Genomic DNA, 17,805 nt, shown 5'->3' with positions numbered 1-17,805 from the left:
CCATAGCTATCCAATTTTATAAAAAAATAACATATTACATACTTTACCCATATGGTTAGAACCAGCGTGTTTGTTTATGTATGTAATCTAAGGCCTGAGACATTCTTAATTTAATAACTAACATATATATTTTGAATACACACCAGGGAAAAATAACTAACATATGTCGATTTATTTGTGGAAATTAGTGTTTAGAACCACTAAAATCTTTATATATAGGGTTTAAATACCAATAAAGAAATTTGCTAGTTATATAAAACATAAACTATTTGTTTTCAGGAGTATAAAGTTCTCATAGTACCGACTATAGTAATACAAATTTAAAAAGGAAGGAAAAGAAAAAAAGTGACTGATAGTCCACTTCATCAAAACATAATGATTGTATCTTTTAACACAATGTGTATGGCACCACCATCATGTCACCAGGTGCAAAGGAACTGAAAGATACTCTTTCTTTGAGTTACAATACATAAAGTGGCATTAATTAAATTTACTGTGCTTGAGAGGAGGAATGTAGAATAGAAAACCAAGTATTCAATTAAGAATTAAAGAATCATTTACAGAGGAAATTGTGATAAATATAGTTGCTGAGTGTCGCTGATTGCTGTGGATTGCTGTGGATTGCTGCGGATTGGACACGGCAGTCGCGCCACTCACCGGTACGGCTTGGGGATCTGGCCCGTCTCCGCGTGGTTGGCCAGGTTGGCGACTATGTCCTCCAGCATCTGGCTGCGCGTGCGCTCCTGCATGCGCGCGAACTTGGGAGCCGAGTAGCTGGCTCGCTCGCCGTTCACGATCTTGGTGAGCAGCCACTCGCGGAACATGGGTCCCTTGTCGAACACAGACTGCTCCCACAGGTAGGGCTTGTAGGCGCCCACCTCGTCCCGCGTCACCACCGACACCTGCGCACACAGTGCCCGCTCAGACTGCCTACCAGCCACCTGCTCTCTTCCTTCCGAGAACCGCCCACCAGTCACCTTATCTTCACCGAGACTGCCCCTTCCTCCGTCATCCTACCAGCCACCTGGCCCTTCCACCTCCACTCACTACCTGCTCTCTTCCTTCCAAGAACCGCCCACCAGTCACCTTATCTTCACTGAGACTGCCCCTTCCTCCGTCACCCTACCAGCCACCTGGCCCTTCCACCTCCACTCACTACCTGCTCTCTTCCTTCCAAGAACCGCCCACCAGTCACCTTATCTTCACTGAGACTGCCCCTTCCTCCGTCATCCTACCAGCCACCTGGCCCTTCCACCTCCACACACTACCTGCTCTCTTCCTTCCGAGAACCGCCCACCAGTCACCTTATCTTCACTGAGACTGCCCCTTCCTCCGTCACCCTACCAGCCACCTGGCCCTTCCACCTCCACACACTACCTGCTCTCTTCCTTCCAAGAACCGCCCACCAGTCACCTTATCTTCACTGAGACTGCCCCTTCCTCCGTCATCCTACCAGCCACCTGGCCCTTCCACCTCCACACACTACCTGCTCTCTTCCTTTCAAGAACCGCCCACCAGTCACCTTATCTTCACTGAGACTGCCCCTTCCTCCGTCACCCTACCAGCCACCTGGCCCTTCCACCTCCACACACTACCTGCTCTCTTCCTTCCAAGAACCGCCCACCAGTCACCTTATCTTCACTGAGACTGCCCCTTCCTCCGTCATCCTACCAGCCACCTGGCCTTTCCACCTCCACTCACTACCTGCTTTCTTCCTTCCAAGAACCGCCCACCAGTCACCTTATCTTCACCTCCTTCACCCGTCTACCAGAGACCTCGCGTTGATTCAGTGAGTTGTGTACTCCCCATTTGTGGACAGCTCATGTCACTGTTCAAGACGAATCCAGCCCAAGATGATTCAAACCGTCTTAAGATAGCCAAATGTGTTTTTTTTTTGTAAAATATTTGTCTTGCTTATTTCTATATGTACCTCAGACTACTATGTTTTATTTTTAAAAAAAATATTTGTTTTGCTCTGTTGCCTATTTAGATAACTTGGGGCTGAGAGACTAAATAAAGACGTATTATTGGACTTGTATATAGTTTAGACCTTAATGCAGATAAGACGTGCCATTAAAATTTTATTTTATATAAAGTCAATATATTTTTATATTGATAAAATGAAGCTATTCAAGCAAGATTTTTTAATCCAGCATAAAAAAATCAAATCGTAAAAAAACATATTATGCATTAAAATTAAACAAGGACTACTGTTAACAGATTATAACACTATTACAATATTCTTTAGTTAATATGATTTGTTTTGAACAAAAAATTTCTACATTAGGCTATTGGTAAATATATATTTCCAAGTTTGTTCACTAGAAGAACTACTTTAAGTATTCGTCATGTAAAACGAAAGTAAAATAAATATTTTAATAATAATTCAGTATTTACTAAGAGGTTTGTAAATGTCATTTATAGGAATATAAATTCTAGTAGATTTTTGAATTGTTTTTCTTTCTGTTTGAAGATTATCTATAAAATTAATCGTGTAAAGTCATGAACAATTGCGAGATTGATCTTGTAATCGCATGTTGTGTCGAACTGGTTGCCATTATTCTTTCTACCACAAATACCACGAAATATAAAGGCTTGAATGCCAGATGCTACGAAATAATTTTTCATAGCCTGTTACCTATCTGGCAACATTCCAATCAGTCTCAAATGTTGCATGCATTGTTATGGAAAAAGTTAAGTTAAAAGAGACAGTACAGACTGCGGTGCTATATCAACTTTCAGTATATTTCCTTGGAACTCACAACAGGAAGACAGGAATACTCCGTCAAGACATATGGGCTGTCACCAACTTCTACTAAGTTTCCAATGTGCTCATATTGAGGTAATTATAATGTGGTTAAACGTCACTGCACTGAACCACTCGAAGAAAACACAGCTTTAGGATGAAACGACAGTTCTTACTTATTTTTATGGGCTGAGTTTAATATTAGATGAATATCTAAGAATTTGCAGTGCAGAATCGAGACACGAGATGTGTTAAACGACACGAAGAAGCTTCTCATTGACACTCTCGGTGCTCAGAAAGGAAAGACATTGCCAAGGCAATGAAGACATGGAAGACATTGCCAAGGCAATGAAGACATGGAAGACATTGCCAAGGCAATGAAGACATGGAAGACATTGCCAAGGCAATGAAGGCATTGAAGACCGTGGTGGCGACAGTTGCTAGGCAGAAGTGAAGTGTGAGCCAAATATGAGGCATCAAGTGATAACACAGGCTCTGTTGATTAAAACCTTCAAGGTAACAGCTATTGGTTGAACATTAGAAAACCGATGAACTTAAAAAAGAATGAAACTAATTTTTTTAATGCATGCCGTGGAAAGCTTTCGGGATAAATTATATAAATTTTGGAACTATAAGACAGTGTATATAAATTAAAAATTTACATTTATAGTAGTAAAAATATTAAAGTTTAAAAATAATAAAAAGTGTAATTATTACCCTATTTTTTACAGGAAATTAATTAAATTTACAATTATTTTACGTATTTATATAAGTGTACGTGTGTGTCATTACTCGTGCTAAGTAAAAACACATTTTTTTTTAATGTTTTCGGGTTATAGCTTTAATGTTATCCATTTGGTCCAAACATGCTTATGGGTGGGAAGTTTTTACAGAGCTTTCAGTTTGACTCACTGGCATATGCAATTAAATTGTTAAATTGCTCAGGCTATACATATCGCGTAAATATATACTTCCAGACAAGAAAATCTCACAAATATATCACTTTTACAGAGCTGCAGACAAGACGTGATACCAAATATTAAAAATGCTGGCTGAAATTAAACAAGCGTTATGAGTTATTATACTTCATAGGGCAGTATTTATTGTAAATTAATGTTCACTTACCTCGTATCTGGTAGGTTTTCTTTTAATCCTAGGACTCGTTCGAACCAAAATAAACGTGTGTAAAAAATGGGACTTGATACACGCCGGAGAGAAGGAAGTATTGTCAGCTTCCAGGAAGACAACACACACTATATCGTTACCTATGTGGCGTTTTCGCTGGAGCTGAAAGCAAAGGAAATACGCGTTTTTAAAAGTAAACTTGAAGGAAGGCTGAAGCAAGAAGGACAATGACAAAATATATTGTGATAATCCACTGTGACACAAGATTTTGATGAAAATTTGACCATTGTTTCACCCAAAAACAGTTTTGTAGTCCTAAAGTGTCAAAAAACGTTAACGAATTTTCAGAGGAAGCATAATTGTAAGAAGAGAGATCGAATTATTAAAAATATCCTTTGGTACGTAAAGACTCAATTATGTTTGAGGTTAAATTTTTAAGAAAACATGTGCTTAGTTTCGAAAGAAGAAATAAAAAAAGCGCTCAGTAGTTTATATGTTTAATATTTTAGCAAGACAATTTAGAAACAAATTGTAAACACCTAATTTTTCATTGGATTCGCTGTTTCACAAATAATTCATAAAATCAAATCTTAAACGTTTCCACTTCATAAAAGATGCAAATGAGAATCATTGTAATAAAACTATTTCCTCACCACTTCATTAAGCTATTTTTAAAAAATGTCATAAAGGATTGGTAATCTTTGTGTGTTAATAATTTTTATTTTGGCAAACGAATAAAAAGAAACTTATTACGTCAGCACTTGAATTTTTAGATTTGGTTTCACCCAAACAAGCACTTTGTGGCTCAGTTGGCTCTTGGTGTATCAAAACTACTTGCTGAATTCAAGTTTTGTTTAATGGAAATTATTTTTTCGTAAATAAGTTTTATTTATTGTTTTTGATTTAAATATTTGATATTAATAAAAAATTCTAGCCTTTTTAAAATCATATATTAATGTGAGCAAATATGGGGTGGACATAAACTGTATGAACAATCTGGAACATTTAAATTTACTAGGAAATATCAATCTCCGTTGGCATTAACCTTATAAAAACCAAATGGTTTTAATATTCCACTATTAACTATTGACACCGGAGAGACAGGAGAAAATAAAACAGCATTTATTTGTACTCAATATTTGCATATATTTAACATATATTACATTATATATCTAAGTGCCTGAGTTTCCTTAGCATTTGATACATAAATTTAAGTGAAAATTTTAAATGAGAAAGAAATCAGGTTCACTGATCCATAGCTTTTCCAGTAAAAAATATATATATATGTATATAAAACTTAAGAGTTTAAGTTTTTTTGATTTATGCTTTTGGTTTTAGCCAATATCTTATTTTTGAAGAAATAATTAAAAAATAAACTATATTGTCGCGGTTTGAAATTTTTGCAGGGTTGTTGAAATCAAATTTAGGGACTTTACTGACGGTACTCTGGGCTGGCTGCTCTGTTCACTCGTCAGCGCAAGTGGCGTGACCATGTAATTGGGGCACGGGGCCGGCGCGGCGCGCTGCGGGCTTGCAGATTTTTGTTTGTTCGGCCGCGCCTGGCGCAGCCACGGGCCGCAGTTACTGGGGCGCGCTGTCGTAACAAGCCGCGCGGTGTGGCCTGCACGTCGGGGTAGAGGGGGGTAGCCTTCCCAGATGTTCTAGTTAGTTGTTTAGTAAATTTGGCTTCAATAACGAGGGTTTGTTATTGCTAGGCGCGGCAGGGCGCGTGAATTTAAGCGCAAGTGAGTGGTAGCTCGGGGCTCACTCAGGCGGAGGCTATGCGTCTCACCTGTGGCAACGAGTTGTTTAGTTAGTTCGTTCGTAATGTAGGAATTCAGGCTCACTCTGGCGGAAGCTATGGCCGACGCCAGAGGCAACGAGTAGTTTAGTTCGTAATGTAGTTTAAGTTTAGATCGTCATGTAATCGTCTTCAAGCATTCGGGCGGAGGCTATGGCCCTCGTCAATAGTCGTTTAGTTCTCGTTTTTAAAATGTAATGGTCGTTCGGGTTTTTAAGGGCAGGAGAGGCCCCTACGTTAGTTTTTAAAGTAATCCATCAAGAAAGGCTTATTGGAAAATGTGAGTATTGCTTGATCTTTGTCTTCATTTTAATTATAAGTTAAGATGTACTCGTAAGGATTAGGGAAGTGTTTAGTGAAGTTCTCTCTTTCTCTCTTGTAAGGTCGTTCGGTAGTTAAGGAAGTAATGAAGAGATTGTTGTGGTAAATTTTAATCCCGCTGTGTAATTGTTCGTCAAGACTGATTTTACTTTATTTGACTTTAAGAATAAAATCATTTTAATTTAGTATTATGTTATTTTGCAAAATCTCCTTAGTTCAGCTCTCACCAGACATCCTGTACGGGATGACGAACCTATGATCCTAGGTACAGTAGGTAAAGTATTTTATGAAGTTAAGATTAGTTGAAGCCAGCAAGCGAGTTGTTTTTATGTAAAGAGCTACGATTCTCGTTTTTCCCCCCAACATTTGGATGTTTACGATTTACGATTTATTTACGACTTATTTACGATTTATTCTTACTTACGATATAATTTTTTTTCCCCCTTTGACAAATGGTGGAGTTTGCCGGGTACCTAGGTTCTATTTCTGGAGAGAGGGAGATTTAATGTTTATTATTAAGTTAGTTTCAGCTTCCAATAGCAGGTTAATAAGAGTTTACTTGAGAAGAGGATTACGGATTTTAGTCTATAGTGGAGGAAGTTTGCGAGTTTTTTTTTGACATAACAGATGTTTATTTGAGGATACTTGTAAGGATAATGTTTATAGTGATAAGTTGTTTTAAGTCGTTGAATTTATCAGGGATTATTACGTGAGGAGAATACATTATAATTTAAAGGCTTAATAGAGATAATGCAAGTGGTTTAGTTTAATTAAAGTTAATTTTAAGATTGTAGGTTAAGAGAATTATAATTTAAAATAAAGTTTTTTTCGTAAATAGGATTTAGTTTCAAGTGAAGTTTGTTTTGTTGTCGTGCGCGTAGGAGACGAGACGTACGAATTCAATCAGTCGAGTGGAAGGATAGATGGTAAAAAGAATTAAAGAGAAAACGAGAGTTTATTTAAAAGAGAGTTATAGAATTTATAGTGATGCTGTGTTTTAATAAGAAAAATGTTGAGAGTTGTTTCAGAACGACACGTCAGTGGACGTGGCAGAGTAAACACGTGACGGGGAGGTGCTGAGACCTAGCGGTGAACGGAAGAACCGACAAGCGATGGTTGGCGAACCTGACGGAATTCGGTGACGTCACGAGCTCGTACAGACACGTGGACAGGCCGTGACCTTGTTTTGATCAGCTGTACGGTAACTTAGCGATAAGAAAATAGACTATTGTTTAATAAGTTCAATTTAAGTGTGTTTTAAGAGAAGAGGAACTTTCAGTGTGTAAGTAATTTATTTTAAGAAGGGTAATGTCTAGGCTAGAAGTGTTACGTTGTAAGTTGTTTATGTTTTTGTTAGTTAAATTCTACCTCTGTTTTAAAAATAATCTTTGGGACGTGTAAACAGTTATTAAGGAGGTACACTATAAAATGGATAGCATTGAGAAAAGTGGGATGATTGTTTTTTTTTGTGTGTAGCGGGAATTTACTCCAAGGGAACAGAGAGACAAAATTAATGTTTTCTTTAGGGCGAGGGACCCTAAAGTGAGGTGTTGTGTCCCTGGGAAGTAGGGAGTGTAGAGCAGACCCTTAGGAGATGGGCTGGCTACGTGATTAAGGGTCAGGAGAACCCTGAGTTGTGAGTAGTTTGGGGCAGGAGTTCCCCATGGTAGTACCGAAGTGGCTATCCTGTATGGGATAGGGTACCACTTCAATGAATTTTGTTGGTGGGGTTAGAGTCCCCTGTGTAGTGGGCCTATAGCAGATAGGCACTACAGCGAAAATTTTGGTTGTTCCGGAGGTAATGTCCCTAGGTTAAGTAAGATTGGATTCAGTTAGGAAGGAGGGAAATGAGAAACATTGCTGAAGAGAGTTAGTGTACCTGCCTAAGTTTCAAATTGAATTTTAAATTAATTTATGAGAAAGTTTATTAAGTTGATAATGGAAGGGAGCTAATTGAATTAATTTTTTTTGAGTAAGGCGTTTTAAGTAATGAAATAAAATAAGGTGAAGTAATTTGAATAATTGGGGAGGAGTTTCTTTAAGAGTTTAGATAATTGTTTTTGAATTTATTGAGATATTCAGCCAGTTGAGTTTAACTGTGTGAGAGATACAGTGAGATATTAAGGAAATTGTCTATTAATTAGGACGAATGAGATTTTATGATTAAGAGTCAGTAAGCATAGTTAAATTTATGACATGATATTTGGTGACAGTTTACAGTTATTAAGGAGAAAATAGAGTAATCTATTTATTTTTATTTTTATGGTTTGAAGATAAGATTATGAATTTTTTTAAAGTTTCTTTGGCATGTTTGAATAATTTTTTTTTGATTTTAAGAAATAACAAAGAAAGCTTAATTGATTTAAATTAGTTTGGAATTTTGGAGTTTTAGTGTTCGATTAGCCCTAACTTGATGGTCGGATCCCAAAAGAATGCCGTAAAACCGATAGCCATTTCAGAGGAATGCGGTAGGCGCTTGTGTAGAGAGGGGTTGTGGGAAAACTTCTTGGGACTGATGGCAGATCAGAGGCCCTAAATAGTGTGTGATGCTGTAAAACCAGTGCAGGGAAAGCCTGGTATGCTTAAATTTTATTGGGCACAGGTTAGGTAAACCTGGGGTTCCATGGGATTTAGTCATGTTAGCTGCTGTGGGACATTTGAATTTCCAGGCTCCATAGTAAATTCAATGTTAATTTTGGTTTTCTTAAAATAATAAATTTGTTTTAATTTTTTTTTTTTTAGAAATTTGATTTGAAACAGTGAATACAGACCCCGAGGAATAAGAGTTGTCATGCTGTGAGAGGAGAAGGTGGTAGGTCTAAAAGTGGTACAGGCACCACAGAGGTTATGTGCATTACATAATTTAAATATAAGGAAACTTGAGAAATTGGAATTTTGTTGTTGGGTTGGATACCCATAAGAAGAGTATAGGCAGAATTTTTATTGTTATGAGATGTCTAATTTAATTGGAAAGAAGAAAGTTTAAAGATGCAAAGTAAAATTATTATTGTAATAATTGAAAGAGATTAAGAGGTAGAGAGAAATAGGCAATAATTTTTAAGTAAGTACTAAAGTTTACATATAGAAATTAAGTAACTAAGAACCATTATGAGTTAAGTCTAGTGTAAAAGTTTATTGTGTTAAGTTAAGAGTCATAAGTAAAATTTTTTTTGAGAGAGAATGTCTTTGATAGGAAATAGTGGAAACTTATGGGAATTTTAGGGTAACATAAATAATGTGTGTAATGAATAATAAATAGATGGTAGGTCTTAAGTTAAGATTAACATTTGAAGCAGAATTTAATTGAGAAGAAGGAAAATAAGTAGGCCTAGTGAAAAAAAAGAGTATTTTATGGTAAAGAAATTTTTTATAATAATAAACAATGGATAATAATGTTTTTTAGGGTAATGTGTACTAATAATACAATTTTTTTTCTAGGACCAAAGATAACATAGGAATTATGTAACTTAAATTAAGATGTATTTTTGAAACTGTTACAGATACCGTAAGATGAGCTGAGAAGCAGTACAGTATACAAGATTGCAAGAGTTCGAGAGACAAAATACAAGATCACTGAAACAAGAACCAAGACTGAAGATTCAAGAGAAGAGAAAGCTGGCAGCCATGGACTTACAAGTGAAGATTAATAAGGTCATGTAAAGTTTTATTTTTTTTATGGAAGTGGAGTTTTTTTGTGATAAACATTCTTTACAGAACTTTTTAAGTTATAATGTCAAAGAACTAATACATTAAGTTTAATTAAAAGTTAATTTTCTTTATTTACAGAGGGGTTAGGAGTTTTTATTAAACCTTGTTTAGTTTGGAATTTTAACATTTCGAGTTCACAGTACTCATAGGTAGGTCAGATGATCTTACTGGTGTTCAAGATTTGTTTGTTTTTGAGTTGATTTTAAGTGTTGTGGATTAGACAATGAAAGGGTTCTGAAAACCTTAAGAGATTCAAGAATTTTTTATTAAATTTTTAATTTTAACTCAAAGGACACTAGAATTAAATTTTTTTTTGAATTAGTAATGCTGGAAAATTTTATACTTTGCAAGAAAGGTTATAAACAAACTGATCGGATGGAACAAGGATGCAGTAAATCACAGTTTCAGTTAGAATTATTGATTTGCTTTTGAGGTTCAGAAGGAAAAGTAATTATAATTTAAAAGTTTGAATAAAAATAGTTTTTTTATTGGTTTGAAAAAAAAAAACATTTAAAAGTTAATTAGTCATGATCTAGGTGGGTGATGTGGTGGGAATTGGCCACTCTTTTTCCCTATAACCTCCCTAACATGGCCTTCCAGATGAAAAACAGAAGAAGAAAAAGAAGACTTATTATTAGTCACTGTTTTTCATGAAGATACCTGATGAACTTTTTTTTTATTGTTTGGAAGAATAGTAGCAAGGTTAATCAGATATTTTTACTCGGAGGAAGAAGAAGAAGATAAAACTGCTTTATTGCTCGACAAGCCAGAGAGTGGTGTTTCCCCTCTGAGATTCTATTGACTACGTTGTTTACTCTCATGGGATAGCTGGTTCGGCACCATGGAGAGAGAGTGGTGGGCATTGTGGTTGCCCCCAGAAGAAAAGAAGAGTAGAAGAGGTTATGGGTGGGTCATTTGAAGTGACCTTCAACCCAGTTACTTTGTGGGGACTATTTGCTGTATAGAGAAGATCAAGACTCCAGAGTTAGGGAAAATCATTGGAGGTAATGTTTCCCTTCCTTAAGTTTTCCTATGAAATTATTTTCCTGATTAGATTATGCTAAGGGTAGGATACTTTATGTTAGCAGTTGAATTGAATAATTTTATTTTTTTGTGTGTATGCATCCTTGACCATCGATTGCAGTTCGGATGTTAGTTATGTAGTTGTAAGGCGTGTTGGTAATGCCTGTTGATGATGTTTCAGAATTGTAATTTGTTCGTGATGAGGATGGCACAACTCCGAAGCAGATGTGGGGAGAAGATATGAGCTGCCCTGGAAGCCAGTCCAGTAGCTGTTGGAGTTTATTGGTGTTTGTTGATGGCCAGCCCAGGGAGCTACTCTTCTCGACAACACTGACTTCGAGGAGTTGCACCAACCTTCACGAGATAAGAGTTTAATTAAATGGACACACTGATAATTTTGTAAGAACACTTAATTTTTTTTGAAGAATGAAAGAAGTATTGTGATGAACGAGAATTGAAAAAAAAAAAATAATTATCAAGAATTTGATCATTGTTTAACGAATACTGAGAAACTAAGTACAGTTATTTAATTTGTAAAGAGAGCTTCACTAACAGAACAAATTTTTTGAATTGAGAACTCGAGCCTCTGAAAGTCCCTGTGAGAAATAACCAGATAAAAGTTTTACATTTTTATTTTTATGAATACTTAATGTTTTAAAATGATCTAATGCAGAATCTAGTTGTATGTTCAGAAAGTAAGGAACTAAGAAAATTATTATTTTTGTGAAATGAGGAATTTATAGTTATGGTTTGATGGAAAAATACAATTTGTAGTTTTGAGGTAGCTCGATGGGGCTCGAGCTCTGTGAGAGGAGGGTTATGTCGCGGTTTGAAATTTTTGCAGGGTTGTTGAAATCAAATTTAGGGACTTTACTGACGGGACTCTGGGCTGTCTGCTCTGTTCACTCGTCAGCGCAAGTGGCGTGACCATGTAATTGGGGCACGGGGCCGGCGCGGCGCGCTGCAGGCTTGCAGATTTTTGTTTGTTCGGCCGCGCCTGGCGCAGCCACGGGCCGCAGTTACTGGGGCGCGCTGTCGTAACAAGCCGCGCGGTGTGGCCTGCACGTCGGGGTAGAAGGGGGTAGCCTTCCCACATGTTATAGTTAGTTGTTTAGTAAATTTGGCTTCAACAACGAGCGTTTGTTATTGCTAGGCGCGGCAGGGCGCGTGAATTTAAGCGCAAGTGAGTGGTAGCTCGGGGCTCACTCAGGCGGAGGCTATGCGTCTCACCTGTGGCAACGAGTTGTTTAGCTAGTTCGTTCGTAATGTAGGAATTCAGGCTCACTCTGGCGGAAGCTATGGCCGACGCCAGAGGCAACGAGTAGTTTAGTTCGTAATGTAGTTTAAGTTTAGATCGTCATGTAATCGTCTTCAAGCATTCGGGCGGAGGCTATGGCCCTCGTCAATAGTCGTTTAGTTCTCGTTTTTAAAATGTAATGGTCGTTCGGGTTTTTAAGGGCAGGAGAGGCCCCTACGTTAGTATTTAAAGTAATCCATCAAGAAAGGCTTATTGGAAAATGTGAGTATTGCTTGATCTTTGTCTTCATTTTAATTATAAGTTAAGATGTACTCGTAAGGATTAGGGAAGTGTTTAGTGAAGTTCTCTCTTTCTCTCTTGTAAGGTCGTTCGGTAGTTAAGGAAGTAATGAAGAGATTGTTGTGGTAAATTTTAATCCCGCTGTGTAATTGTTCGTCAAGACTGATTTTACTTTATTTGACTTTAAGAATAAAATCATTTTAATTTAGTATTATGTTATTTTGCAAAATCTCCTTAGTTCAGCTCTCACCAGACATCCTGTATGGGATGACGAACCTATAATCCTAGGTACAGTAGGTAAAGTATTTTATGAAGTTAAGAGTAGTTGAAGCCAGCAAGCGAGTTGTTTTTGTGTAAAGAGCTACGATTCTCGTTTTCCCCCCCAACATTTGGATGTTTACGATTTACGATTTATTTACGACTTATTTACGATTTATTCTTACTTACGATATAATTTTTTTCCCCCTTTAACAATATAAGTATATTTTTAGGTGTTTTGTTGTTTTGTAAACATAGAAAATGACTATTAGTGATTTAAATCGACATTGTTATTCACAAAAGAATTTTATTAAAAAAGTTAGCCTGACCTTAAAAAAAAGTGAATGTGTTTTTCAATACTCATCAGATATGTGTAACATTTAACCACAGTAATAAGCAAATTTATGTGTTCTCTTAGTAGTGTAGTTTGGGGGCTCCGGAAACAGTCGCCAGGCGGTGGAGTCGGGAGCTGGAGCTGGCCGTCATCTTGGATTGTGACGTCATGGCAGCCATCTTGGATGACCTTGACCTTGACCTTGGCGGCCATTTTGGACCGCAATCTTGGATCCGCCATATTGGATACGTTATCTTTAAATTGAGCGCCCCACTCACTCATGATGAAATTTTCATGGCCCCCATATTGATTTTTTTCTGTTCCGCTGGAGGCCGCCGTCTTGGATACAGTCGACATTGTTTCTGTTGTTTGTTCCTAGAGAGCGCCAGCGTCACTCTTGATTTTTTTATTCTGCTGGAGACTACCATCTTGGATACTATCGACTTTGTTTCTGCTGTTTGTTTCTAGAGATCCCCAGCGTCGATCTGTCGCATCACATAAGGTCGATGTTCCATTACCTTCCATAGCTATTATGGTCCTTATCGGCATATTAAATTGAATTTTTTATGTAAAATACATTGGAAGTGCTGTTATTCGAACCATCACAGCTCTGATCTTTAGGTTGGAAATATACGCCTTTAACTGCACGGCCATCGAGACATTTACCAGACTGAGAATTAAATAAGGTATATATAAAAATAACATGTATATTCGGACTTGTCATTTTTTTAATTTAAAGTAATAATAGCACCACCTGTTTGAGTCAGAACCGCCATATTGGATCCTATTAAAGTTGCATGTTTCGTTACGAACACCATCTTGAAAATCTTTATTTATTATCCGATTTTAATGGAAACAAGTTCAAAATTCATCAAAAAATAACTTATTAGAACACTGATTGATTTAATCGATTCTCGGGGAAAATGTCATAATACACCGAAGAAATCACTCATTAATTTACATATTGAATCGATACTTGGTTCTATCCCTGGGTGATAAAAAACAATTTTAATTAAAAAAAATACCAAAAAAGTGACAGGTTTGAGAAAATAAAATCACCACAAGTTCTTTTAAAAAAAAATTATTACATAATTTCGACACTACTACAAGTACAAAAAAAAACACATACAAATTACAAAAGTCTTGAGCATTTCTCGATTTCTGCATCCGCCACCCACGAATTAAATCGAGGTGGAAAGCCCCACCACTCAACGTAGGCTTTTAGACAATACGCCATTGCTTAGCACATGTATGTCTGCAGAAGAAAACTACAAAAAAACACAAATGACAAAAACACAAATTAAGCAAAAATTGCTGTTGTCAGGATTTAACGCCACACAATATTCCACAACAGGAATATGGTCAACAAACAAAGAAAAAACAAAGAAAAATGGACTAACAGAACAAAAAAAGCCCCACAAATGATGACCGCACAAAAATTCCGAACCCAAAAAAATTCAACACAACAGTTGAAACGAGACAAAAAACACAGCAAAACGAAAAGACGAAACAAACACAATAGTTTTCCAAAAACCAAAAATCAAAAATAGAAACGAAAAAAAACCCACAAATGATGACAGCACAAAAAAATATTGAACCCAAAAAATTCAGCACAACAGTCAACACGAGACAAAAACACGACCAAACGAAAAGACGAAACAAACACAACAGTTTTCTAAAACAGAAACAAGCGACGTTTCGGGAACTGCTATCTGCTCCCGTCCTCAGGCAGAGACGCACATGGTACGGAAACACAGGTATGACTGAGAAGGGGCTGGAAAAATGAGGGTATTTATTTTTTTATTGGCTGAGCAAGATGTAGTCCATTTTCTGATAAATACCCTCATTTTTCCAGCCCCTTCTCAGTCGTACCTGTGTTTCCGTGCCATGTGCGTCTCTGCCTGAGGACGGGAGCAGATAGCAGTTCCCGAAACGTCGCTTGTTTCTGTTTTAGAAAACTGTTGTGTTTGTTTCGTCTTTTCGTTTGGTCGTGTTTTTGTCTCGTGTTGACTGTTGTGCTGAATTTTTTGGGTTCAATATTTTTTTGTGCTGTCATCATTTGTGGGGGTTTTTTCGTTTCTATTTTTGTTTTTTGGTTTTTTGGAAAACTATTGTGTTTGTTTCGTCTTTTAGTTTTGCCTGCTTGCCTCGTGGGCCAAGTTCAGGTTTTTACGAGCTCTACTCCAGTCTTCCTTAATGTTCCTGGGGTCGTCTGGCAGTAACTCTTTTAACGTCCATTGATTAGAGAGTGGGGTGTTGGGCTGGTATGTAAACATGAGTTCAAACGGTGTTGTTTTGTGACTTTCATGTCTGGCGGAATTGAAAGCCATTTGCAACCACACGAGATTGGAATCCCACCTATCCTGCGAGTTCGCATGGAATGCTATTAAGGCAGACCGGAGGTTTCGGTTGAAACGCTCCGCATGCGAAGGCTGGGGGTAGTAGGGAGTCGTGGTCACGTGCTGAATCCCGTGTGAAAAACACATGTTTTTGAACTGAGTCGATTTAAAGTTTGTGGCATTATCGGAGACAATAATGGAAGGTACTCCGGATATTTTGAAAATATAATTTTGGAGGGCTCGAATGGTGATTTCGGCCGTGGCTCTTCTAACAGGGATTAGCCACACAAATTTTGAGAATGCATCTACGCATACTAGAAGCATTGAATTTCCGTCTTTTGACCTTGGGAAGGGTCCCACAAAATCTATGAAAAGCTTTTGCATGGGCCTTTCGGCCACGTCAGAACTTAAATAGCCGAACTGGGTCTGCTGCGCAGGTTTACTTAATGCACATAATTTGCACAATTTCACCCTTTGCGTTATATCCTTGTGCATTCCGTCCCAGATAAAATTCCTGCGAATGTTTTCAATTGTTTTGAAAATTCCTAAGTGTGCGCCGAAAGGTGACGAGTGGTAATATTGAAAAACCATGTCCCTGAGATTCTGAGGTAGGGCTATTCTGAAATTTTTTGCTTGTGTCCTTCGGTAAAGTATGCCTTTTGAAAGTTTGTAATATTTTGGAGGTGAGCCTGATTTTATTTGGTTAATTATGTTGGACAATTGTGGGTCAGAATTTTGATTTGATTGTATGTCGGAAAATGCTAGAGGAAAATCTGTTAACAATGCGTGGCAGGACATAGGATTGTTTTCCTGAATCTCGGAGTTGGAAGGATTCTCGAACATTCGAGAAAGAGTATCTGCCACGATGTTCTGTGAACCACGAATATGTTGGATTTTAAATTTCAGAGAAGTAATCTTGACAATCCAGCGTCCTAATTTACCTAATTGCTTGGGATGAGCCAAAAGCCAAGCAAGGGCCTGATTATCGGTTTCCAGCAGAAATTCTTTATGTTCCAAATAGGGCCGGAACTTGTCTATGCCGAAAACTACAGCAAGGCACTCGAGTTCATACACCGAAGAGGCTTTTCTTTCTTGGTGCGTTAAGGTGCGGGAGGCGAAAGCTATAGGCTGCCTGCAGCCATCGAATTCTTGTGACAATACGGCCCCAATGGCCACACTGGATGCATCGGTTTGCAAAATAAAAGGTTTACTGAAATCAGCCATTCTAAGTACTGGAGGGCTCGCTATTGCATGTTTTAGAAAATCAAAAGCTTTGTCCTGTTCTGGACCCCAATTGAAAATGGAATTTTTTTTACGTAGAGCATTCAGTGGTGCTGCATGCTCAGCAAAATTAGGTATGAATTTGGCGTAAAAATTTGCCATGCCAATAAACCTGGAAATGCCCTTAGCATCTTTAGGGGGTTGGAAATCCTTTATCGCTTGTGTGCGATTAGGGTCAATGGTCACTCCTCGACTTGAAATCAGGTGTCCGAGAAAAGAAATTTCCTGCACTGCAAATTTCACCTTCTTTGTATTAACAGTGAGGCCGGATTTACGTAGTCGCTTAAGGACTTCTTGCAAATGAGCCATATGCTCTTCAAAAGATTCTGAGTAAACAACGACGTCATCAAGATAATTAAAAACAAATTTGAATTTCAGGTCGCCGAAAATTTGGTCTAGAAGGCGTGTTAACACTTGGGCGCCTGTGGCTAGGCCAAAGGGTACTACCTTGTATTGATACAGATTCCACGGAACGCAGAAACTTGTGACGTGTTTTGACTCTGGTGTTAGTGGTATTTGATGATAGGCCGAATTTAGGTCAAAGACACTGAAAAATTTGGCTTTACTAAACCAGTGACATGCCGAATTTAGGTCTGGTAATGGCGTCATCTCTACTTCAATTTGCCGATTTACGCGGCGGAAATCGACCACCATGCGGTGACCTTGGCCTTGGTCCTTGGGTACTAAAAATGCCGGGGAGGCGAAACTGGAAGTGGAAGGTTCGATAACATCTTTGTCCAATAAACTTTGTATGTGATCCCGCATTATCTGCATTTTAGGTCCTAATAATTGGTAAGGGTGACACCTAACTGGGGTTTTGTCCAAAAGCTTAATTTCATATTGGGTGAGATGGGTGCGCCCTAATTTTTCACTCAAAACGTCGGGAAAGTTACTGCATAACTTCTCTATTTCTCGTTTCTGTTCAAAGTTAAGATGGGTTAGTGAAATGTTATTATCACCTTTAGCCTCTGTGTGAATGGCATCTACTTTGCTCTGACATTTTGCGTCCGGTGACACAAAAGAAACAAAAACTTGGTTGTTAAATTTAAAGTGAATTCTTCGTGCTTTCAAATCAATTATCATGCCTGTTTTTGCAATAAAATCGGAACCAAAAATTAAATCTGTGGCCAAATCATCTTCTACTAAAAATGGGAAAGACCAAGAAAACAAATCGATTTTTACTTTAACAAAAACAATACGATTTACCTTCAAAGGCTGTTCAGCAGCTGTAAAACACTTTATTTTTATTGGCTCTACCTTTTGAATCAAACGGTCTTGTTGTAATTTCCTGAATAGCTGGCCTGACACGAATGATCGCACGGATCCGGTATC

The 17,805-nt window shown here is 37.7% G+C and overlaps 1 protein-coding gene across 1 annotated transcript in view; it reads right to left on the bottom strand.

Annotated features, from left to right (window-relative positions):
• The window catches only part of LOC134531566 (uncharacterized), a 506,394-nt gene that overhangs the window by 380,356 nt on the left and 108,233 nt on the right, over window positions 1-17,805 (bottom strand). The window contains exons 4-5 of the mRNA XM_063367273.1: window positions 3,872-4,033; window positions 658-902 (exon numbers count right to left, since the gene is read on the bottom strand). Of these exons, the coding sequence (XP_063223343.1) occupies window positions 658-902; window positions 3,872-4,033 (407 nt within the window). The remainder of the gene's footprint in view (window positions 1-657; window positions 903-3,871; window positions 4,034-17,805) is intronic.

Source organism: Bacillus rossius, chromosome 5 (assembly GCF_032445375.1).
Source record: "Bacillus rossius redtenbacheri isolate Brsri chromosome 5, Brsri_v3, whole genome shotgun sequence".
In the NCBI taxonomy this organism is placed as follows: domain Eukaryota; kingdom Metazoa; phylum Arthropoda; class Insecta; order Phasmatodea; family Bacillidae; genus Bacillus; species Bacillus rossius.
The sequence above is the reverse complement of the archived record's forward strand: the minus strand, read 5'-3'. Positions and strand labels throughout refer to the sequence as shown.